Raw genomic sequence first — 26559 nt, 5'->3', positions numbered from 1 at the left:
CATTCACTCGCGCTCACTATAGGATCCACTCGGCTGCCCAGAACTCCTGCACAGTTTTCTCATGATTCAGTATACACGAAGCAGGCACGCGAAGCAATGCAATATCAAACATGCAATATTATGTCTAGCCTTGACCTACTGCGTTTTTTAGTCTATCTGGAAAAATAAGGACATAAAAATTGCTTAACGTTTAATCAATAATGATGTCTAAGTCTCATGCACTATACACAAAGCGACACACTGTTCAAGAAAGGCAAAAGCGAAAAGTAAAAACCATCAACATTACTTTTAGTTTCATTCACTCGCGCTTACTTTAGGATCCACTCGGCTGCACAGAACTCCTGCACAGTTTTCTCATGATTCAGTATGCACGAAGCAGGGACGCGAAGCAATGCAATATCGAACATGCAATATTATGTCTAGCCTTGGCCTACTGCGTTTTTTAGTCTATCTGGAAAAATAAGGACCTAAAAATTGCTTAACCTTTAATCAATAACGATGTCTAAGTCTCATTGCTATACACATAGCAACACACTGTTCAAGAACGGCAAAAGCGAAATGTAACTACCATCAACATTCCTTCTAGTTTCATTCACTCGCGCTCACTATAGGATCCACTCGGCTGCTCAGAACTCCTGCAAAGTTTTCTCATGATTCAGTATGCACGAAGCAGGCACACGTACCAATGCAATATCAAACATGCAATATTATATCTAGCCTTGACCTACTGCGTTTTTTAGTGTGTCTTGAAAAATGAGGATATGAAAATTGCTTATCCTTTAATCAATAATCATGTCTAAGTCTAATGTACTTACACATAGCGACACACTGTTCAAGAAAGGCAAAAGCGAAAAGTAAAAACCATCAACATTCCTTTTAGTTTCATTCACTCGCGCTTACTATAGGATCCACTCGGCAGCTCAGAACTCGTGCACAGTTTTCTCATGTTTCAGTATGCACGAAGCAGGCACGCGAAGCAATGCGATATCAAACATGCAATATCATGCCTATCCTTGACCTACTGCGTTTTTTAGTCTATCTGGAAAAATAAGGACATAAAAATTGCTTAACCTTTAATGAATAATGATGTCTAAGTCTCATTGCTATACACATAGCAACACACTGTTCAAGAAAGGCAAAAGCGAAAAGTAACCACCATCAACATTCCTTTTAGTTTCATTCACTCGCGCTTACTATAGGATCCACTCGACTGCTCAGAACTCTCCTGCACAGTTTTCTCATGATTCAGTATGCACCAAGCAGGCACGCGAAGCAATGCAATATCAAACATGCAATATTATGTCTAGCCTTCACCTACTGCGTTTTTTAGTCTATCTGGGAAAATAAGGGCAAAGAAATTGCTTAACCTTTAATGAATAATGATGTCTAAGTGTCATTGCTATACACATAGCAACACACTGTTCAAGAAAGGCAAAAGCGAAAAGTAGCTACCATCAACATTCCTTCTAGTTTCATTCACTCGCGCTCACTATAGGATCCACTCGGCTGCCCAGAACTCCTGCACAGTTTTCTCATGATTCAGTATACACGAAGCAGGCACGCGAAGCAATGCAATATCAAACATGCAATATTATGTCTAGCCTTGACCTACTGCGTTTTTTAGTCTATCTGGAAAAATAAGGACATAAAAATTGCTTAACCTTTAATGAATAATACTGTCTAAGTGTCATTGCTATACACATAGCAACAAACTGTTCAAGAAAGGCAAAAGCGAAAAGTAAAAACCATCAACATTCCTTCTAGTTTCATTCACTCGCGCTCACTATAGGATCCACTCGGCTGCCCAGAACTCCTGCACAGTTTTCTCATGATTCAGTATGCACGAAGCAGACACGCGAAGCAATGCAATATCGAACATGCAATATTATGTCTAGCCTTGACCTACTGCGTTTTTTAGTCTATCTGGAAAAATAAGGACCTAAAAATTGCTTAACCTTTAATCAATAACGATGTCTAAGTCTCATTGCTATACACATAGCAACACACTGTTCAAGAACGGCAAAAGCGAAATGTAACTACCATCAACATTCCTTCTAGTTTCATTCACTCGTGCTTACTATAGAATCCACTCGACTGCTCAGAACTCCTGCACAGTTTTCTCATGATTCAGTATGCATGTAGCAGGTACGCGGAGCAATGCAATATCAAACATGGAATATCATGCCTAACCTTGACCTACTGCGTTTTTTAGTCCATCTGGAAAAATAAGGACCTAAAAATTGCTTAACCTTTAATCAATAACGATGTCTAAGTCTCATTGCTATACATATAGCAACACACTGTTCAAGAAAGGCAAAAGCGAAAAGTAACTACCATCAACATTCCTTCTAGTTTCATTCACTCGCGCTCACTATAGGATCCACTCGGCTGCTCAGAACTCCTGCAAAGTTTTCTCGTCATTCAGTATGCACGAAGCAGGCACACGTACCAATGCAATATGAAACATGCAATATTATATCTAGCCTTGGCCTACTGCGTTTTTTAGTCTATCTGGAAAAATATGGACATCAAAATTGCTTAACCTTTAATCAATAACGATGTCTAAGCCACACTTCTATACACATAGCAACAAACTGTTCAAGAAAGGCAAAAGCGAAAAGTAACTAAAATCAACATTCCTTCTAGTTTCATTCACTCGCGCTCACTATAGGATCCACTCGGCTGCTGAGAACTCCTGCACAGTTTTTTCATGATTCAGTATGCACGAAGCAGACACGCGAAGCAATGCAATATCAAACATGCAATATTATGTCTAGCCTTGACCTACTGCGTTTTTTAGTCTATCTGGAAAAATAAGGACATCAAAATTGCTTAACTTTTAATCAATAATGATGTCTAAGCCACACTGCTATACACATAGCAACAAACTGTTCAAGAAAGGCAAAAGCGAAATGTAACTACCATCAACATTCCTTCTAATTTCATTCACTCGCGCTTACTATAGAATCCACTCGGCTGCTCAGAACTCCTGCACAGTTTTCTCATGATTCAGTATGCACGAAGCAGGCACGCGAAGCAATGCAATATCGAACATGCAATATTATGTCTAGCCTTGACCTACTGCGTTTTTTAGTCTATCTGGAAAAATAAGGACCTAAAAATTGATTAACCTTTAATCAATAACGATGTCTAAGTCTCATTGCTATACACATAGCAACACACTGTTCAAGAACGGCAAAAGCGAAATGTAACTACCATCAACATTCCTTCTAATTTCATTCACTCGCGCTTACTATAGAATCCACTCGACTGCTCAGAACTCCTGCACAGTTTTCTCATGATTCAGTATGCACGTAGCAGGTACGCGGAGCAATGCAATATCAAACATGGAATATCATGCCTAACCTTGACCTGCTGCATTTTTTAGTCCATCTGGAAAAATAAGGACCTAAAAATTGCTTAACCTTTAATCAATAACGATGTCTAAGTCTCATTGCTACACACATAGCAACACACTGTTCAAGAAAGGCAAAAGCGAAAAGTAACTACCATCAACATTCCTTCTAGTTTCATTCACTCGCGCTCACTATAGGATCCACTCGGCTGCTCAGAACTCCTGCACAGTTTTCTCATGATTCAGTATGCACGAAGCAGGCACGCGAAGCAATGCAATATCAAACATGCAATATTATGTCTAGCCTTGACCTACTGCGTTTTTTAGTCTATCTGGAAAAATAAGGACATCGAAATTGCTTAACTTTTAAGCAATAATGATGTCTAAGCCACACTGCTATACACATAGCAACAAACTGTTCAAGAAAGGCAAAAGCGAAAAGTAACTAAAATCAACATTCCTTTCAGTTTCATTCACTCGCGCTCACTATAGGATCCACTCGGCTGCTGAGAACTCCTGCAGTTTTCTCATGATTCAGTATGCACGAAGCAGGCACGCGAAGCAATGCAATATCAAACATGCAATATTATGTCAAGTCTTGACCTACTGCGTTTTTTAGTCTATCTGGAAAAATAAGGACATAAAAATTGCTTAACCTTTAATGAAGAATAATGTCTAAGTGTCATTGCTATACACATAGCTACACACTGTTCAAGAAAGGCAAAAGCGAAAAGTAAAAACCATCAACATTCCTGTTAGTTTCATTCACTCGCGCTTGCTATAGGATCCACTTGACTGCTCAGAATTCTCCTGCGCAGTTTTCTCATGACTCAGTAAGCACGTAGCAGGCACGCGAAGCAATGCAATATCGAACATGCAATATTATGTCTAGCCTTGACCTACTGCGTTTTTAGTCTATCTGGAAAAATAAGGACCTAAAAATTGCTTAACCTTTAATCAATAACGATGTCTAAGTCTCATTGCTATACACATAGCAACACACTGTTCAAGAACGGCAAAAGCGAAATGTAACTACCATCAACATTCCTTCTAATTTCATTCACTCGCGCTTACTATAGAATCCACTCGGCTGCTCAGAACTCCTGCACAGTTTTCTCATGATTCAGTATGCACGAAGCAGGCACGCGAAGCAATGCAATATCGAACATGCAATATTATGTCTAGCCTTGACCTACTGCGTTTTTTAGTCTATCTGGAAAAATAAGGACCTAAAAATTGCTTAACCTTTAATCAATAACGATGTCTAAGTCTCATTGCTATACACATAGCAACACACTGTTCAAGAACGGCAAAAGCGAAATGTAACTACCATCAACATTCCTTCTAATTTCATTCACTCGCGCTTACTATAGAATCCACTCGACTGCTCAGAACTCCTGCACAGTTTTCTCATGATTCAGTATGCACGTAGCAGGTACGCGGAGCAATGCAATATCAAACATGGAATATCATGCCTAACCTTGACCTGCTGCGTTTTTTAGTCCATCTGGAAAAATAAGGACCTAAAATTTGCTTAACCTTTAATCAATAACGATGTCTAAGTCTCATTGCTACACACATAGCAACACACTGTTCAAGAAAGGCAAAAGCGAAAAGTAACTACCATCAACATTCTTTCTAGTTTCATTCACTCGCGCTCACTATAGGATCCACTCGGCTGCTCAGAACTCCTGCACAGTTTTCTCATGATTCAGTATGCACGAAGCAGGCACGCGAAGCAATGCAATATCGAACATGCAATATTATGTCTAGCCTTGGCCTACTGCGTTTTTTAGTCTATCTGGAAAAATAAGGACCTAAAAATTGCTTAACCTTTAATCAATAACGATGTCTAAGTCTCATTGCTATACACATAGCAACACACTGTTCAAGAACGGCAAAAGCGAAATGTAACTACCATCAACATTCCTTCTAGTTTCATTCACTCGCGCTCACTATAGGATCCACTCGGCTGCTCAGAACTCCTGCAAAGTTTTCTCATGATTCAGTATGCACGAAGCAGGCACACGTACCAATGCAATATCAAACATGCAATATTATATCTAGCCTTGACCTACTGCGTTTTTTAGTGTGTCTTGAAAAATGAGGATATGAAAATTGCTTATCCTTTAATCAATAATCATGTCTAAGTCTAATGTACTTACACATAGCGACACACTGTTCAAGAAAGGCAAAAGCGAAAAGTAAAAACCATCAACATTCCTTTTAGTTTCATTCACTCGCGCTTACTATAGGATCCACTCGGCAGCTCAGAACTCGTGCACAGTTTTCTCATGTTTCAGTATGCACGAAGCAGGCACGCGAAGCAATGCGATATCAAACATGCAATATCATGCCTATCCTTGACCTACTGCGTTTTTTAGTCTATCTGGAAAAATAAGGACATAAAAATTGCTTAACCTTTAATGAATAATGATGTCTAAGTCTCATTGCTATACACATAGCAACACACTGTTCAAGAAAGGCAAAAGCGAAAAGTAACCACCATCAACATTCCTTTTAGTTTCATTCACTCGCGCTTACTATAGGATCCACTCGACTGCTCAGAACTCTCCTGCACAGTTTTCTCATGATTCAGTATGCACGAAGCACGCACGCGAAGCAATGCAATATCAAACATGCAATATTATGTCTAGCCTTGACCTACTGCATTTTTTAGTCTATCTGGAAAAATAAGGACATCGAAATTGCTTAACCTTTAATGAATAATAATGTCTAAGTGTCATTGCTATACACATAGCTACACACTGTTCAAGAAAGGCAAAAGCGAAAAGTAAAAACCATCAACATTCCTTTTAGTTTCATTCACTCGCGCTTACTATAGGATCCACTTGACTGCTCAGAATTCTCCTGCGCAGTTTTCTCATGACTCTGTAAGCACATAGCAGGCACGCGAAGCAATGCAATATCGAACATGCAATATTATGTCTAGCCTTGACCTACTGCGTTTTTTAGTTTATCTGGAAAAATAAGGACCTAAAAATTGCTTAACCTTTAATCAATAACGATGTCTAAGTCTCATTGCTATACACATAGCAACACACTGTTCAAGAAAGGCAAAAGCGAAAAGTAACTACCATCAACATTCCTTCTAGTTTCATTCACTCGCGCTCACTATAGGATCCACTCGGCTGCTGAGAACTCCTGCAAAGTTTTCTCATGATTCAGTATGCACGAAGCAGGCACACGTACCAATGCAATATCAAACATGCAATATTATATCTAGCCTTGACCTACTGCGTTTTTTAGTCTGTCTTGAAAAATGAGGATATGAAAATTGCTTATCCTTTAATCAATAATCATGTCTAAGTCTAATGTAGTTACACATAGCGACACACTGTTCAAGAAAGGCAAAAGCGAAAAGTAAAAACCATCAACATTTCTTTTAGTTTCATTCACTCGCGCTTACTATAGGATCCACTCGGCAGCTTAGAACTCGTGCACAGTTTTCTCATGTTTCAGTATGCACGAAGCAGGCACGCGAAGCAATGCGATATCAAACATGCAATATCATGCCTATCCTTGACCTACTGCGTTTTTTAGTCTATCTGGAAAAATAAGGACATAAAAATTGCTTAACCTTTAATGAATAACGATGTCTAAGTCTCATTGCTATACACATATCAACACACTGTTCAAGAAAGGCAAAAGCGAAAAGTAACTACCATCAACATTCCTTTTAGTTTCATTCACTCGCGCTTACTATAGGATCCACTCGACTGCTCAGAACTCTCCTGCACAGTTTTCTCATGACTCAGTAAGCACGTAGCAGGCACGCGAAGCAATGCAATATCAAACATGCAATATTATGTCCAGCCTTGACCTTCTGCGTTTTTTTAGTCTGTCTCGAAAAATGAGGACATGAAAATTGCTTAACGTTTAATCAATAATGATGTCTAAGTCTCATGCACTATACACAAAGCGACACACTGTTCAAGAAAGGCAAAAGCGAAAAGTAAAAACCATCAACATTACTTTTAGTTTCATTCACTCGCGCTTACTTTAGGATCCACTCGGCTGCACAGAACTCCTGCACAGTTTTCTCATGATTCAGTATGCACGAAGCAGGGACGCGAAGCAATGCAATATCAAACATGCAGTATTATGTCTAGCATTGACCTACTGCGTTTTTAGTCTATCTGGAAAAATAAGGACATAAAAATTGCTTAACCTTTAATGAATAATGATGTCTAAGTCTCATTGCTATACACATAGCAACACGCTGTTCAAGAAAGGCAAAAGCGAAAAGTAACTACCATCAACATTCCTTTTAGTTTCATTCACTCGCGCTTACTATAGAATCCACTCGACTACTCAGAACTCTCCTGCACAGTTTTCTCATGACTCAGTAAGCACGTAGCAGGCACGCGAAGCAATGCAATATCACACATGCAATATTATGTCTAGCCTTGACCTACTGCGTTTTTCAGTCTGTCTCGAAAAATTAGGACATGAAAATTCCTTAACCTTTAATCAATAATGATGTCTAAGTCTTTATGACCTTCGTTGTCGCTGCGCCAAAAAAATCCCAATCATCATCATGTCTAAGTCTCATTGCTATACACATAGCAACACACTGTTCAAGAAAGGCAAAAGCGAAAAGCAACTACCATCAACATTCCTTTTAGTTTCATTCACTCGCGCTTACTCTAGGATCCACTCGACTGCTCAGAACTCTCCTGCACAGTTTTCTCATGATTCAGTATGCACGAAGCAGGCACGCGAAGCAGTGCAATATCATGCCTAACCTTGACCTACTGCGTTTTTTAGTCTATCTGGAAAAATAAGGACATAAAAGGACCCAGAGTATATTCTTTGTCATTGCCCACACTACCGAGCTTTCCAAACTGCCATTTTCAGATCTCTCAATAATCTGAACTCCTGCCCCTCTCTCTAAAATTGCTTGGCCTATGGCTAAATCGAGCCCACGAATGCCTGCTCTCAAAGCTCTTTTAGCATTTGGACTCCATGGGACGTTATTTCCTTCCTCACACCACAAGCAGCTGTGGGGTAGAGTATCGCCCCAGGCAATGAAACTCCCTGTCCATCTCAAAATAAAGTTGATGAACAACATCTGCAACTTCTGCGAGGTGGTTTAAACCACTCTTATAACTACATGTTATATAAACAAGATACAGAAACCGACACTGAAGATTTTTGTTTAAGTTTAATGTGTACAAGCTTTTGCGTGGAGGTCCACGCTTCCTCAGGTCCTACCTGAGAAAGCGTGGACCTCCACGCGAAAGTTTGTACAAATTAAACTTAAACAAAAATCTTCAGTGTCGGTATCTGTATTTTGTTTATGTGATCTACAGGACTCCCCTCTTCGTACACACTTCAACTACATGTTATGTGTAACCTAGGAATGCTGTTATGGGGGTGGAGTGGCTAGTTTGCCACCGTACCACAAATAGGAACACAAACGGCCGATAAATCTGCTACAGAATCTGGGCCAAGACGATGAGCACTTGGAATCATCACAGTTTTTAGTACCATGCAGAGGAAGATAGAGTAGAGTACCCTCAAATTTTATACTACTTTTTCTGAATTACTTGTAATTATGCTGCAGCTACATAGGCAGCAGTTAAAATGCTACTCACAATTGCCAAAACTTCATGCTAACACTCAATTCTTTTTACAAACTTTGGTTTGTGACGTGATGAATGTTTCGGTGATTTCCATAGGCCCGGTTTCACCAACTATGTTTAACTGGACCAATATCAAGGGTTGCCAATTCTTGAACTTAACAGACACTTCTTTTTTCCACGTTCCACGGGTTTCCCGGGTTCCACGAATGGGCACTTGTTCACTGCCTCCTCTTGAAAGAAAAGTAGGACCGAAAGTCGCGTGCTCTCTCAGAGACCACCGTAATACCCTCAAGACCGTGCGCTTTAGACGCGGACTCGTCCCCCCTAGCTTTGAGCATAGCTCAACTGTACCAAATTGGTGACTCTGTTGAACAGTATGATGTCATTTGTTTTAATGATGAACAGTAGGATGTCATTTGTACCGTTTCCAAGGCACTTTGTACAAGGGTTTTGTATGCCAGCAGTTTACTGTCTTCGAAAGGTAGTTTTCGTGTCCACTTCAAGAAGACTATTTTTTTTAGGCTTATATTGTGCGTAACTACTGTGTGATTTCCACTAAATATCAGAAGAGAGGTGCACACCTAAATACCTGAAACCCTCAAGTCAATTAATTGTAGGATCAAAATTACATAGGAATATATTGAGGTTTGTCTTGTTCACAAAAGATATCATTGTACAATCTGTAAAGCTCATTGGTTGTTCCCATGACCTACATCAATCAAACACTGCAAACCACTCATTGAGCATAGTCAGTCCGCGGTACGCAAAGGGAAAAGCGTCATTGCCCTTTGTGAACATGGCAATGCAACAGTGCTTGCGGCTTTGCATTTCTCACTAGTTCCTTTCGTCACTATGTTATGAGATGACTAATGCTTTGCCAATTCAACACGAGCATACTTTGTAACAACTACTTAGAACTTTGGAACAACCTTGCAAAGCATATGTACTCGTATGCACTTCCTTTAATCGTTTCAGGAGTATTTCTCCCGTAACATATCTCAGCAGGTGCAGCATGTCATGTAGGTAACACAAGTTTGGCACAGTATTTGCTTGATACGTTTGCTTGCAGTACGTCCAACAAGCAGAGATATCAAATCTTGTGCCAAAATGGTGTGCCACGTGTCCGTGTAAAGACGAGTCGCTTAGATGGAATAGGTATAGCATCTTGATGTTGAATGCAAGAAGTTAATGTTTGACAACATATATGTCATGGGTTAAATAGAGCAGTATATCATACGCATCAGAAGAATGCCAACACTTCAGTGCTTTACCTTTACCTGTTATTCCAATGTTTACTCTCCCTTCTATTGGAATTACGTATTTCAGAATCATTTTTGTATTATTGAATTTTAATTTGGTAATCCTTTCACATGTCTTGTGATAGACAGGTTAGCAATCTAAGCCGTGTTTATGTGCCTCTCACAACCTGCATCTTTATGCAAAAATACTCCAAAAGCCGGGAGACGACATAACTAGACAAAAAGGTAGGGAACTCCGACTAAACATAACAAAATAAGGTTTACTCTGACGTTTCGTCCGTCATGCGACGGACATCATCAGTGCCAAGCTAAATGAGGGATTGCACAACCGGTCTCTATTTAAGGAGATGGGAGTATTGTTCGCGGAGGGGCCACGGTTTTTGTTACAAACCGAGGGGTCACCGCGTATGTGCCAAGACCCTAGAAGCTTCCTGTGTCCTTTAATCTCTCTTGTTATGTTAAGTTGGAGTTCTCTACTTTTTGTCTGCATTTTTATGTCTGAGTCTGTTTTTGTGACAAGAGGGCAAGGGTGCGGGCAACGTGGCATATGTTCACAAAAAAAGCAGAACCAGAGACACACACAAAAAAAATATAGCATAACACAGTCCCAATCATTTTGTCGTGTCATTTTTGCTATGTCATCTGTTCTACATTTCTTTTTTTTTTTTTTTTTTTCGTGTGTAGTTTCTGGATTTCAAGCCCAAGAGTAGTTGCGGTAGAGGATGCTGAGAGCATGTGAAGCATACATTTTCTCATTCTCACATTATGCTGTAAGCAGTGTGAAATACAACTCAAAAGGTATTTAATGAGAGACAAATTCTCACCAAGAATACTGTGGGAACATTGCAAAGGAAAATAATTATAAACCATAATGGATTCCTATCCTATTGAAGCCGGCTGCAGTACACTACAATGTGTCACATGTAACAATATCAGTGTTTCCAAAATTGACACATAAACCTTAGGGAGGCCGCAATAGTCAAAGCTGGAGTTACAACACTTGACGAAAAGAAAAAGCAGATGAAGTGAACGCAATATGCGAATAAGTTCAGTTCAGCGCACAAACACTCGGGAGCCGAGCTAACGTGCTTTCCATCCAGGTCCGTCGCATGATTTCTCACTGTGTCATGACGGACCCCCTAACCTACAGCATACGTCACTTGCGCACAGTAGTATAACATTTATATTATTGTATATGTGTCAGGGCGCACACAGGCACAGAAGAGGAAAGGTATCAGCTGTCGCACACAGAGCCATCCATGCACCCACGAATCCACAGCAAGACCGCCGAGGCTTTCCCACTCGGATTAAGTACCTGTACCTTGAACTGTAAACAGTTTGGTGTACACTCCAGAAAACGAGAATAGCTGATTGCCGATTTCATGCGCGCGGCCATGCGAGTCGACAAGGACAGTTCAATAGAGGAGAAATTTTAGGTGAACGCGAATGTAGCGCTAGTGGTGGGCGCAAGAATTTGCACTTCAAACGACGTAAAACACCAAAAACTGAGCAGCGAGGATGCTTGCTTGCTCATTTGTCATTATTTGGGCCTGTAATCCACATCAGGGTTCAGAAAGGCTGCTAAATGCCGATGGCCGGTACAAGAAAAACGTGTTTGCAATGGTTTTTGTCCTTTTGAAGTTCAAGCGAATATACGTTTTTTGCTGCTCCTCTCTTTTCTTTCTTTTTTTCTCTTTATCGTTTTTTACTGTTGTCGATCCCTTCCGGAGCCCTTAGCTTGGAAAGCTGCTCCTGTTTAGTTTCAGTATCAATCGGAATGTGGGGGCAGGGGGAACAGTCACCGCTCCTCAAGTTTTCACGGTGGCTCTGCCCCCTCCCCATCTCCATCCCCCGAATTTTCGCTCTGAGGACCTCTTTGTATATGCCACACTTCTCAGTCTCTAACTCCATGTCCCGCAGTGCTCTCCTTCAGGTTAGGTTAGGTTACGTTAGGTTGGGTTAGGTTAGGTTAGGGCTCGCTCCCCCTTGCCGTGATGGACTTCCGAGTTATTGCGAGCGAGGTATCTCCGTAATGGAAAACCCGAAATGGTGCACTACAAACAAATGTCACCTCTGTGGATAATAATTTGAAGCATACAGATGAAGGATTCATCTCATATCTAGAATGATTGCTAGCAATTCTGCTCTTTCTGTTTCTCGAAAGAAAGAAAAACAGCTTCATAAAAATCTTAGTGAATTATGGAAATTAGAATGCAAAAATACCTTGCAGATAAGGTTTTCCTCCACTCGCATACGCGTAAGTGCGAAACAAATGTACACTTAGTCCTAGTTGTTTTATTAAAAAAAAATCTCAATTGAAAATTGCTACGCCCACGAAGTATGCCTTTGTGGCCCGTTCCCGTTTATTCTGTGTGTGTGTGTGTGTTTCAGCTTGGGCAAATTTTTATTAAAAAAGTTACGAGAGCACGTCATTTTCACAGTTGAGTTCTACGGGCGCGTATCTTTTCCAAGAAAGACTATAATGACTAATAAGGATGACTAATCAATTAAATTCATTAATTAACTCTAATAAGGACGTCTTGAACAAAAGCCAGATACCGATATGGGAGACTGTCCTAGTTAAAATCCGCACCACGTTGAAAAATTTTGAAACACGTACGTGTATTAAAATATCCATCCCTGAATTTTGACATGCAAATGGGCCAAAACCGAAACCGTGGCAACCACCTTTGGGGTGGTGGTCTTCACGGTACGGGATCCGTATATACTTCTGTATGTCAACTGCGCTCACAACTATATTGTCTGGGCTCGGAAAGCGTATGTTTCTGGAACGTAGAGAGAGGAAAAAGGAATCACAAAACACGAATGTACTTCAAGTACTTTTCTCCTTAGGGAAGCGAGAGATTTATTGACTCTACGTTGCACTAGTATCAGCGCGTTGAGTTGGAATTGGAATTAGAATTGGAAATGGGTAAAAAATAATAAGAAATAATACTAAAAAGAAAAAGATTGAAAAAGCGTTATCTGAGCTGATCGAGGTCGGTTCACTCTGGAAATTGTTGCACCGACGACTAGCGCCACGTTCGAACTTACCTAAAGTTGCTCCTCTGTTGAACTGTCCTTCTCGGCTCGCATGGCTGCGCCCATGAAATCAGCAATCAGCTGTTCTCGTTTTGTGGAGTGTGCACCAAACTGTTTGTAGTTCAAGCTACAGGTACTTAATACGAGTGGGAGAGCTTCGGCAGTCTTCCTGTAGGATTCGTGGGTGCATCAACAAAGATGGGCATAGCCTTCGGGATGGCTCTGTGTGTGACAGCCGGTGTCTTTCTCCGTCTGTTACGTCGCGAGCATAGGTGGGGAAGTTACTTTTATTTTGTAGTGCACTACCGTTACTCACTACTTTTTCAAAACGTAACGCGTTACGTTATTCGTAACTGTTGCGATAGTAGGTAACGGGTTACTAACGCCGTTACTTCTGATAAGTAATGCCGTTACTTTTGCATTACTTCGCTAGTTGTCCTTATAATATATGTACCATTTTCGGTTGAGTCACACAAGTGCGTTCCGCAGATGAATACACGCAATGTTGTGCACAAACAAGGGTCACGCATGAACAAAACTTACATGTATGATTTATTGCAACGCAGAAGTAGTTGACGCTCAAAATTTTCATCCGTGTGGCTGAGCAGACTCCTAATGACACGTGCGTGCTGCTTGTCAAGGTTGATAGAGATGGTGACCTTTTATCTCACACAGTATAAATCCAAACAGCGAATCCCTTGGTACTTTGTTACTTGTTCAGACGCTTTTACCCCATTCGTCCGAAAAATACCAAAGGGAGTGAAAAATAGAGGTGGTAAACAAAGGTGACATCTCAACCAGGGTAGGTCAATAGTCCTTTTGCGTTCTTCGCGGGTGCTGATGTGACCTTCTTGTCATTGTTGAAGATGAATAGAAAAAATTGGAGATTTTCCCGGAGTCTACAGGCACGGTCCTCGCTCAAGCTTTCAAGTTTAGACTATGAAGCAATGTTCCCAAACACGCAGTAACGCATAACGCCGTTACGCGTTAGTTAGTAAAAATGTAATGACGTTACGTTACTCATTACTTTTCTCCCAAATGTAATGCGTTACCGGTAACGCACTACTTTGTAACGCGTTACTCCCCACCTATGGTCGCGAGACAACTGAGACCACCGTCTGTGCGCGCTCAGGAAGCTTGAAATCTGCCCTGATACATATACAGTAATATATACCTTCAATATACCCTGATACATATGTGGTCAATAAATTGGGACTTGCTCCAATGCGATCTTTCCCGGAGTTCACAAGAGACACTGTTTGTGGATTTATGCCTTACATTTAATCTATCGCAGGTCGTTCCACATCCTACCCGAATAACTCATGCCACACAGTCAACCCTTGACTTGCTTTTAACCTCCCATCCTGAGCACATCACTTCTTTGCATGTCACTGATGGTCTCAGTGACCACAAGGCTATTTTCTTCGATATCTCTTCATGTCGTCCAAATGTTCGTAAATTCAACGATAAAACCATATACGACTACGCTCGAGCTAACTTCCAAGCCATCAACGAGGGTCTTGAAGCTCGGTATGAAAATTCCTTTCATGGCACCTCGCCTTACTCCATTGAGGATAACTGCATAGTCCCTCTTTCGTGACAACATAAACTACCTTACCGAGTACCATGTTCCAATGATAAGAGTGAAATCTTATGATCACAATCCTTGGTTCACGAAAAGTCTCAAAATCTTGCTAACCAAGAAAAAGCGTTTATTCAGGAAGGCAAAGTGTCTTGGCGACGACGTATCATGGGCTAAATTTCACTACTGTGAACGGGAATACAGGCGCTCGATCAAGGAAGTGAAACGTAAGTTCTTTACCATCGACCTCCAGTCTCGCTTGACGAATAAACCAAAACAATTTTGGAAAATTTTGTCTCCGCCAAAATTCCACCTTATCAGTCTAACTGACACCCGCCGACAACGACCGCGCCAACGCTTTCGCTTCCTTGTTTTCATCCGTTTTCAACACCGATAACGGGTACACCCAAACTCCATTGTCAGTAATCGCCTCCTCACCTATGGCCCCCATTCATATCAGCACTCATGGCATTTGAAAATCATTGGGTCACTTAAGCTGTCGTCAAGTGCTGGTCCGGACTCTATTAACCCGAAGGTTCTATACAACACGAGATCTGTTTCCAGCAAGATTCTATCTTGCATATTTAACACTCGAAGATTCTGCTTTACCGCGGGACTGGAAGACGGCGAAGATTGTCCCTATTCACAAATCAGGCAGCTGCCACATCGTTAATAACTACCGCCCCATTTCACTCACTTCTATAGTATGTAAAATTCTCGAACGCATACCCCAACGTAGTTAAGTACCTTGAAGAAAAATGCTTCTTCTATCCCTTGCAGCACGAGTTTCGAAAGCTCTTTTCGTGTGAAACTCAAGTAGCCAGTTTTGTTCACGACATCTTTCTCCACGCAGACAATAATCATCAGACTGACGCCGCTTTCTTAGACTTTCGCAAGGCCTTCGATATGGTGCCGCACTCTAAGCTTCTATACAAACTCTCTCTGCTTAACCTCGACCTGTATGTCGTCCGTTGGATAGCTCAATTTCTCACTAATCGTAAGTTATTTGTTACTTGCAACAACCACCTATCCCCAAATGTGCCTGTGCTTTCTGGTGTCCCTCAGGGTTCAGTCCTCGGCCCTCTCCTTTTCCTTATCTATATAAATGACCTTCCTTCAGGCATATATTCCACGATTCGTCTCTTTGCTGACGACTGTGTAGTGTACAGGCAAATCCTCTCTCCTTCTGACCAACTAACCTTACAAAGTGACCTTTCACTAATCCGGCGTTGGTGCAATGAGTGGCAAATGCCTCTGAACATTGCAAAGTGTCGCGTTTTGTTGTTTTCTCGAAGACGGGTCTCCTGTCTTCCTCCCTTCCCTTACAGTCTAAGTGATATCACATTAACCCGAGCAGATTCTTACAAATATCTTGGAATCCACCTTTCCTCCAACCTAACTTGGAACGAGCACATCAACCACATAATAACTAACGCTTCTCGCTCCCTAGGCTTTGTTAGACGCACCCTGAGGTTGGCACCCTCTATCTTAAGCTCCTAACCTCCACGGCTCTTGTACGAAGCAAGCTGGAATATGCATCACCTATTTGGGACCCTCCCCAAAAGCATCTCTGCGACGACATAGAAGCCATCCAGAATCGGGCTGCCCGTTTCATTTCCAAAGACTACTAATTCAATACGTCTTTAACCGCATTAATATCAAATCTTAATCTCGACTCACTCGAACATCGTCGTCGTCTTGCCAAGTTAGCCCTCTTCCATTGGTTCATTTTCATCTTGTCACCGCACCAATCCCCCATCACCCGCTCGAGTGTCATTTTCCCTCACATCGACACACTAATAAGCTCACACGCTTTCACTGTAATACCAATGCATTACCCAGATCATTCTTTTGTTCAACTGCCATCGAATGGAGCAACCTCCCATAATCTCTCCCAACTATTATCGACCATACAGTATTTTGTAACACCCTCTCCCGTTCACTCCACCCACAAGACCATCACACTTGTATGTCAGTCGCAATGAAATTTTTCTACTCCCCCTTATCATATTTGTTAATTATCTGTACTTATGTGAACGAACTCCCTGTTTCGTGCTTTAATACTTGTTTTCATATAAGTTTGTACTGTCGTCGTTTCTTTATTTTCCTGTTTACTTACTGCAAATTGTGTTGTTCTTTTTTGCTTGCTTGTTTGTTTGTATCAAATTGCTGCAAATGTATCTTACGCTCCAGTTCCCACCCCTCATGTAACGTCCTCCGGACCACTGGGGTTCTCGAAATAAATAAATAAATAAATATGAATGTTATACTAGTGCGCGGAAGCAGCGTATCACCAGGGCGCAAGTGGACAAGGACGCGATAGTAGCGTCACCTCGTCATGATACAGTGAGGAATACAGCGACACACTTGATTGAAAGCATTGCTGCGAGTTAGCTTGTTTCCCGGCTGATTGTACGCTGAACTGAACTTGCATTTTTGTAAAACAACTTCAATATAATGCAGTCGTAGCGAGATAGTTTCCTTGGTTTTGTGGCATATTGCGCTCACTTCATCTGCTTTCTCTTGGGCCCCGTTTGGGCTATCGCGGCCTCAATGGGGGTCCTGACACACGGTTTGGGAAACACTGAGGCATACTGTATCTTGTTACATGTGACATATTGTACTGTACTGAAGCCAGCTTCACTGTTCTATATTTTCTACGCATGGTTACTTCTTCAACGTTACTTGAATTAGGAATGCGGAGAATGAGGAAATGTATGCCTTGCATGTTCTGGATGTTCTCTAATTGCTGACCCCTGCTGTTGGGCTAAAATCCAGCAACTACACAAAAAGATTAACAAACGCAGAACAGAAGACAGAAACGAGCACACAATAACATGATTGAGATCATGATATGCTGTCAATTTTTTTCTGTGTCTCTGGTTCTACATCTTATGAAGATGTGCCACATTGCCAGCACCCTTTCCCTCTAGCTACGAAGAGAGCCTCTCATTAAAAAAAATGCAGGTTATCAAACGCACATAAGCTTTGCTTACATTTTTTTGGGTCTTCGCTCATGTAATGTTTATGGCAGAAAATGCTCCTCTAGTTCACATGGCATACTGAATATCAGTGTGCTCCACAGCCACAAACTACATTGTAAATTAGCACTGCAGTATGTTTATCGGCACACATGAAATTACTCTTCATAAGTGCATCATGCAAGCTCATTGATTCTGATGGTAATTGCTCATGAAATAAGATGGGGTGGGGTGAAAGACACTAGAATCACATGTTGCGTCACTAGCAGTGCCGTACTCACTCACCAGTGACATCACAAGCGGTGATTTGTCACTGAAGCCTGCACCTCAACGATGTAATTCACACCTCGGTTGCAGAAAAAGTAAGCACATGTTTGTCATTACTTGGTATACAGTTGAAACTTGTTAATGTGATGACGGTCATTCTCGTGGATTTTGGCGATAAACCATTTTAGGGAAAAAAACACCTGTCAAGATGTAAGCTATGAAAAGTAGTAAATTGAGTGAGGCATTCTAAATTGCATTTTTCCTTTATATTTTCAATGTTGACATACATCAGCTTGTGTAACTGTCAATCTAGGTTATTCCAGCCAAAACCAGCTAGAGATGTAACTTGACTCTCTTAAATATCACTGAAAAAAATTGTGTGCGTTTTTTAGACGATGCATATATCGAATGTAAATCATCATTTTGTTTTCTGGAGCAATGGAGCCGCATTAAACTGTGCCGACATATCAAGTTGTCCCTTACGAGCTTCCTTCTCACATCTACATATACATCATTTTGTGCGCTTTTCTTGCCTGGTGTTAGAGGGGAACCACGGGTCTGCCATCCCAAAGGGCATGTAGAACGAGTATAAATCTGGTGACGTAGTGAGAACTCAAGAACGGAGCACCTTTTGGGTAAAGTTTACGATAAATTTCCGGCAAATTAGCATTCTTGAAGGAGCCCCAGATTATTTATGCTTGTAACTGATTGCTTGTGATTAGCTTCACATAAAAATATCAAGCTGATCTATATTCATTGTTTAACCAATAGTTTGAGAATATCAAGCACTTGCAAATTTTTTTTTTTTTCAGATAGTATATTTACATATAGGTCGTCTAAAAGAAATCTTCCCTTATTTGTATAACTAGTCCTCTCCCGTAACATATTGAAAATCTACAGGTTTATTTTTCTTAAAAAAAAACGAAAAAGTTTGTCGCCATAATGTGCTGCAGCTTGTTCGTCAGTTGAGGCCATCTAGGAAGAAAAAAAAAAGAGAGATGCCTTTGTGGCTGTCTCCTGCTAAAATCGACACTCTGCTTTTCCATTTTGAGAACCTACAGGTGTATTTGTTCTTACGCAAGAAAAACGTTTCGTCAGCTCATTCATATCCCATCTGTATGACGCTATAGCACACTTTGAACAAATTTGGCATTCAGCTGTTCTGCCCAGTTCTACAGATTAGTTGCAGTCGCTGCTTCATAACAGCTTTGTCAGCATTTATGATTGTTTTCACATACCTGAAGTCATCTGGAAAGTGAACAAATCTCATCATTTCAAGGGCATACCCTCTCCTATAGCATGTGTTTTCTGTAGATCTTATAGCATCAGCTGACCATATTGGCTCAGATCATGTCAGAATGCGACGTAACAGCTTTTGAAAACAATTTATTATGATCTCGTGTGCCCTTCAACCACAACAGAAAAAAAACACACAGTCTTCCCTTCAGTGGAAATAGGTGTTTTGCTGCATGAACAGAAGGTGGCCCAAAGTAATAGTACCTACTTGTGGCCTGGGTGGAGCATGCCTCACTGTGCTTTATGTCCAGTAATTTCTTCTACAACGGTATCTCTTTGGCAGTGAGCCACAAACTATGCAGTCTTCAAGCTTTCTTTCACCGGGAAGAACAGCTTACAGCTCTGCAGCATTAGAATATCTGCACGGAATAGGGGCTGCAATCTAGCCCTATAGGTGCCAACGTTTTAAATGCTACTGCGAACACAGTGATAGTACACTTTATCACGGCACAAATCAATTATGTCAAAGTCATGCTTGTGGAGGCAAAGCCATGCTTGCCAAAGCCAAAGAGGGAAAGTGATGCTTATGGAGGGTTTTATCATGCCCTGCTGCTCAGTGTATGGCTTCTGTTTTTAGCTCGAACAAACCAATAAACAAAAATCTGAGGAAAGAAATATGCCACCTTCAGTTGTCATCGACCAAGCAAACTAAGTCAACAATGGTGGTTGTTTGGTACTGTGGCACCTGTTTGGTACTGTGGTACCAGCTAGCTGCCTTGTAGTGTAACATATGTGTGACCGCATGAAGGACAAAGAGGAGGAATTAGCTAGTCTAGCGTAGGAGCTCTCACACTGGCATAGCTGGTCAAAATGAAAATGTGGGCCATACATCACATAAAACACAAATACCAGTATATTTTCTGCAACCACTGGTTAATTTCTAGTAGGTGCGGTGCATATAGCGTGCCCAAGGACTGATTTTTTTATTCTTTGAGAAATCATATTTTTGCAGTTATGAGGGATGACAACATGTTCCACATGCGAAGTGAATGTACTAATTAGGTCTCGTTTAATTATTTGAAATAGAAGGTCGGTGCAAATGCAACGTCGGTTTCCCTATGTGCCGCTATAGTTTTCAAAAGTATGCTCGTGACCATTTAGTGCGAGGACATGGCCCCGGAATAATGACTGTGCGAGAGTAAGTCTCGGAGCGTTCCTTTTGCCTTTTCATTTGAACGTGAGGAAGAAACAACGCTGCAGAACTGCAAGCAGCACATTTGTACGACAACACCTGCACGACATGTAATGTCGTGCAGGATGCAAGTTTTACAGCGATTTCATATTTCAGCACAATATTTATAAGCTGTAAAAATGGGTGCAAGGGTACCATACAATGAAGTAGCTGGTACCGTAAATTTAGGCCTCTTCTTGGCGTGGGTGCTTGGCATAAAGAGTGACCTGCTAAGAAACGTACTTGGGGATTTCTGAATGTGAAGATCATAGGAGAGACAGGAAGGCAAATAAATACAACAGAGGGTGCCATTCATTTCTCATCTTACACTTCTGATTTCAGTTACTTATTGCGCTTGGTTTTCTTCAGTTCCGACATCTGATAACCAGAATTTTAACTGTATATACACGCGAATAAATAAGATCCAAAAATTTCTGTGAGAAAATTTCGTGGTTTTTAAGACCTTCAAAATGGCATTCTTAGGTTCCAGGGTATTCAAAGACCAGTGAAAAAAAAGTGCTTGAAGTGTTATGTCTAGATACATCTCTTGCAGCTTTTGCATGGCAAATCGTTGTCTAGGAAGGTGCGCGAATCAATGTGGATGTTCCTGAAATTAGAATCTTATTTCGTTGCACTTTGAGATTACCGTATGCTGGTTACAAAAAATTAGGGCACCTCCGCTGACTCAACTTATTCATCCTAGAGAAAATAGTTTTTTCTTGCAAACAAACAAACAATTTCTTCACATTCATATGCAGCTTATTTGCAGAAATGCATTTTGAGAGTTTGTCCAGTGCCTGTTTCCTGCATTTATCAGAACGTAGGCTCACAAGGACAACCACAGGCAGGTTCCGATTTCACGATTCTGCGGTTCGGAATCTGGAACACAAACAAACAGATACAGACGGTATCGGAATCCGGCTTTTTCGTCGATCGTCACTTTTCCACTCTACGATTTCACAACCAAGGCAGCCCTGCAGGAGAATGGCGATGTTCGCGACAATGTTCATAATATAGCAGGTGTCCATCATAGCTGGAACCAACACCGGGAACTCATTTGGTGACACGACACGAATTCAGAGTTCGACACACTCAAATTTGACAGGCGGGCATCAGAACAAAGCATGAACTGCAGTGTCAACAGAATCCTCATAGCCGACGGATAATACAGTAAACGATTTGTCCAGACTCGGTACTCTCGTTCCCAGCCCACCGCAAAAAGCCTCATCCTACGGGGAACTATTTTGAGACGCGGGAGCCAAAAGCCTTCGCTGCTCTGACGCTGTCGTGCCTGTCAACCAATCAGAGACGATTTATTTTGAAAGTTTCAATCTGAAGCGTTTGTATCGCAACAGTTGATTTTTACGGCTTTATCTTTACACCGTGGATTTTTTCGTGATTTATTTTGAGGAGTTTATTCTCGAAGTTTATTTTGCGAAGTGTAAACCAGAGTAATCCCATACACATAGCGACACACTGTTCAAGAAAGGCAAAAGCGAAAAGTAAAAACCATCAACATTCCATTTAGTTTCATTCACTCGCGCATACTATAGGACCCACTCCACTTCTCAGAACTCTCCTGCACAGTTTTCTCACGATTCAGAAAGCACGAAGCAGGCACGCGAAGCAATGCAATATCATGCCTAGCCTTGACCTACTGCGTTTTTTTAGTCTGTCTGGAAAAATAAGGACATGAAAATTGCTTAACCTTTAATCAATAATAATGTCTAAGCCTCATGTACTATACACATAGCGACACACTGTTCGAGGAAGGCAAATCGAAAAGTGAAAACCATCAAGATTCCTTTTAATTTCATTCACTCGCGCTTACTATAGGATCCACTAGGCGACTCAGAACTCCTGCACAGTTTTCTCATGATTCAATAAGCACGAAGCAGGCACGCGAAGCAATGCAATATCAAACATGAAATATCATGCCTAGCCTTGACCTACTGCGTTTTTTAGTCTATCTGGAAAAATGAGGACATAAAAATTCCTTAACCTTTAATCAATAATGATGTCTTAAGTCCCGTGTGCTATACACATAGCTTACACACTGTTCAAGAAACGCAAAAGCGAAAAGTAAAAACCATCAACATTCCTTTTAGTTTCATTCACTCGCGCATACTATAGGATCCACTCCACTTCTCAGAACTCTCCTGCACAGTTTTCTCATGATTCAGAAAGCACGAAGCAGGCACGCGAAGCAATGCAATATCATGCCTAGCCCTGACCTACTACGTTTATTAGTCTGTCTGGAAAAATGAGGACATGAAAATTGCTTAACCTTTAATCAATAATGGTGTCTAAGTCTCATGTATCTCATGCATTCGTTGGTGAATTATATAGCCTGGGAATTTAACTGAGACACCCTGTATATGCAATCGTACAGCACTCTCAATATTGCAATGTGCACTTCATATTTTGCGTTAAGAATATATAGGGGCTACAATTATTAGGATATGACATTTGTATCAGAATTGACACTGAAACAAGTTTAAGCACTATGAAGGTATTATGTTGGTCGTTTCCAGGAGCGGCCACCAAGTCCACGCATTGAAAACAGCAGGCTGAAAGAAGATGGCAATTTGGAGATAGTGTCATCCACAGAGATAATATGGCGGCCGAATAAAGTGCAGAAATTTTTGATGATCGCTGAACTCATGGACGATCACCACCTCTTCAGTGCGAAGTTCCTCATGCTTGGTTACATGTTTCATATGCGCCTACGTGCCATTGAAGGAAACGAGAAGCCATACCTAGAAGTTGCGCTCTTCCTGTGCCAAGGTCCCAACGACGATGCCCTGACATGGCCATTCAATACGGAACACGCGGTAACCCTGAAACACCCGTCAGACAACGATTTTTACGTGGAAAGGGAAGCCGTGCTCGCGGCTGTTCACCGTTATCAGAAACCCGAATCTGAGTATAATGTAGGTACAATCTTCATAAAGCTAAGTCTGGAAAAGCTTAAAAAACATGGTTTTATACACGACGATGCTTTGTGCCTCTCGCTCAAGTTTTATCCTAAAGGTTACTAGTACATTTCTGTGTCTCTCGCAATCTTGGTGCATAAACTCCATGATGATGGGAAGACGCTGAGCCCGGGTTAAGGGGAGGGTGAAACTTTCTGTATAGTGCTTCCGAGCTATTGAATCACACAATAAAGAGTACAAGGCAATGTTACCACACTCCTCCGACCCCAAAGCTGGACATCGGGGTGGGGGTGTCGGGGGTGCGAATAGAATATATTCGACTTTGCCAGTTCCCGGTGCTGTGACATTTAGATGCCTCACAGTTTGTGTTATATTGTTGCCTACTCATCGCTTGCAACGAAACCTGTGGATTGCGTTCATTTAAACATTGATGAGGACAATGTAAAAAGTGTGCGCGGGTCTCGGGCAAGATATGTTTTCCAGATTGTATTCTGTCTCTTGTATTTCTTTTTGTGACATATAGGTTTAAAGTTATTACATTTTGCAATTTTTGTACTGCCGAAAGCGCACAATAAATACTTTGACCGGAATGTATGTATTCAGTTTACTGTAGTTTCATGCTCGTAGGGATAGGAACGGAAAACCTCGCCCCCAACGCCTTGAATCGCTGCACTTACTTCCGTCATTCTTGTCCGAGATTGCGATGATTCATGATTATATCAAGACCATTGTCCCTCCGCCGAGGCAGCTTGGTGAGCAACGTATGTGTGCACCTTTCCACGTAGTACTGTAAAAGTGATGGCTTATTAGTCAACACATCCTACTACTGTCACGGGCAATAGGCGAGCATAAAAGCACGACGACGGACACTTTGAGCGGGGAACATTGTGCATCTCTCGTGCTCCCCTGTGAATAAATAGACCGGGTCCCCGCTGCTTCCCTTAACATTTGGTGGTGGTGCGATTTCTTCCCCACGGGTTGTCCAGTACGTTACAGCCGTCGCCTCCGCGACTTGTTTCCTGGCACCTGACGCAAAGACTAGCATTGCACTATCGATCAATGCTCTCATTCCTACTCTGTCCCCCTACAAAGAAGAAGAAGAACGCCGCAATTAGTTCGTGTGTGTGCCTTCCAAAGGGAGTGCCTGAAACAAAGGAAGCAGTCTACATGTCGTAGATATCGTAATCGTAATCGTAATCGTAATCGTATCGTATCGTCGCTTCGTAAGCTCTGGTACTTACGAAGGACAATGAGACATTGCACTCCACGAACGAAGCTCACTGCCTATACAACATTAGTTCGTCCATTGTTAGAGTACGCGGATATCGTGTGGGATCCCCACACGACTATTGACATAAACCGCATAGAGAATGTACAGAAAAAGGGCTTAAGGTTTATTTACAACGCGTATGTAAGGGAATCATCAGTGACAGCGCTGTACGACACTTCTCGACTCCCCCCACTGGCTCTTCGAAGGAAACTCAGACGACTGAAATTTTTGCATAGTATCATATACGGCGGATCAGGGTTAAAGTTTGATGACTATTTGACATTCAATTCCAGTCGGCCAACAAGGCAAAAACACAGTAAATTGATACGGGAGCTTCGTTCCAGGAAAAACGTTCTCAATTTTTCATTCTTTCCACGCACAGTGCGGGATTGGAATTGCTTGCCTACCAGTGTGACGGAATTAAATAATGTATCTTCTTTTTTAAAGGCAACTCAATCTTATATTGGAATTCCTGTTGAGTGATTTTATTGTGTTTGAGTTTGTGTGTAATCCCTGCCTTGGCGGTCAACAGGCTGCCGGCAGTATTAGCAAATAAATAAATAAATATCAGCTCATACTTCGTTTTCGTTTCTTTTTTTCATCTAAGAATATGTCCACATCGAAAAACGTCGGCGATTCTTTTTCGTTGATGGCTGAAAAAGTCGCCAGGATGTTGATCATCTGCGCCACTGCTTGATCAAAGCCGTTGCGGAATCTGACATCGAATGCCAGTATCAGCTGAGAAACAAATGGAGCTTAGGTATTAGAGATCAACCTACACTGTCTGCTTGAGCGATAACTCCACTCAGCATAGCAAAGCCGATCACTTCACTTCATTTATTTCAATCGTATGAATATTTAGTGTGACCAACTGCAATACAAACAGACAAACTACATCGCTACGCTGTTTAGTGAACACATCACTTTGCTGACTGACTAATCGCGGCGCCTGACTTTCCAAGAAAACATGCAATGTATCAAGGCAATCAGATTTCACTCCTGTATGGGATTATGGGGAGCTGGATTAGAAAGAGTTCATTGAAGGTGGCCATGCCCTGGAGGAGTAGTGTTCTTTAATTGTCTGAAGGGAAATACCAAAATCCAAAAATATTCCAGCGCTACAACAGTGGCTATCACCTTCAGCACTAGACAAGCCTAGGTGAAAGCTTCTAGGTTGCTACAACCCTCGACACAATCGCATGCGCACTCTGGCATTCTACCGTTCACTACGCTCACCCCACACATGCACGATGAAGGATGAAAGTCACTGAATAGGTTAGCCAGCTGTAGGACTCGAACCCACATCTTCTGGATTACCGGTCCAGGGCTCTACCAATTGAGCTGAGATAATATCGTTAATTTCTTAGGCAACTTGAGGCCTTGTATGTGATTGTCTCTTCTATGTTGTTCCAGCCTCAGATCATCAGTCCTCTCATGTTCCACACATGCACGTTGTTGTAGCGGAAATGAACAACGTTAAAGGGCAACTTACCATGAGCAGGTACACCTTCCCGGGGTTCCATGTCCCTTAACCAGTCAATTTCACCATGCGAAGACGGCGGCTTCCAGATCAAAAATAACGCTCGCACGCGGACGCGGCTGTACTTATGACCTGTATTTCTTCCGTTGGTATCAAAGGTTCTATTGGCAGGATATGAGGCAAAGTAAACAAAAAAATAACGAACGGGCCCGCGTGACCTTATGAAACCACTGAAAGGTGGCTCGTCGGTAGATCGACTGCTAATCTTTTCTGGAATGGTACTTTTCTTTCAGTTTCTATGTTGGCCAAAA

At 41.6% G+C, this 26559-nt stretch overlaps 1 protein-coding gene across 4 annotated transcripts in view; it reads left to right on the top strand.

Annotated features, from left to right (window-relative positions):
- LOC135379040 (caspase-3-like) overlaps positions 1-24092 on the top strand; it is a 251721-nt gene extending 227629 nt beyond the window's left edge. For all 4 annotated transcript variants that reach the window (XM_064612290.1, XM_064612287.1, XM_064612289.1 and 1 more), the window contains one exon: positions 23097-24092. In XM_064612290.1, the coding sequence (XP_064468360.1) occupies positions 23097-23603 (507 nt within the window). In that variant the 3' untranslated portion in view covers positions 23604-24092. The remainder of the gene's footprint in view (positions 1-23096) is intronic.
- Positions 24093-26559: the final 2467 nt, after the last annotated feature.

This window comes from Ornithodoros turicata, chromosome 1, assembly GCF_037126465.1.
Source record: "Ornithodoros turicata isolate Travis chromosome 1, ASM3712646v1, whole genome shotgun sequence".
In the NCBI taxonomy this organism is placed as follows: domain Eukaryota; kingdom Metazoa; phylum Arthropoda; class Arachnida; order Ixodida; family Argasidae; genus Ornithodoros; species Ornithodoros turicata.
This window is presented reverse-complemented; position numbering and strand designations above follow the sequence as displayed.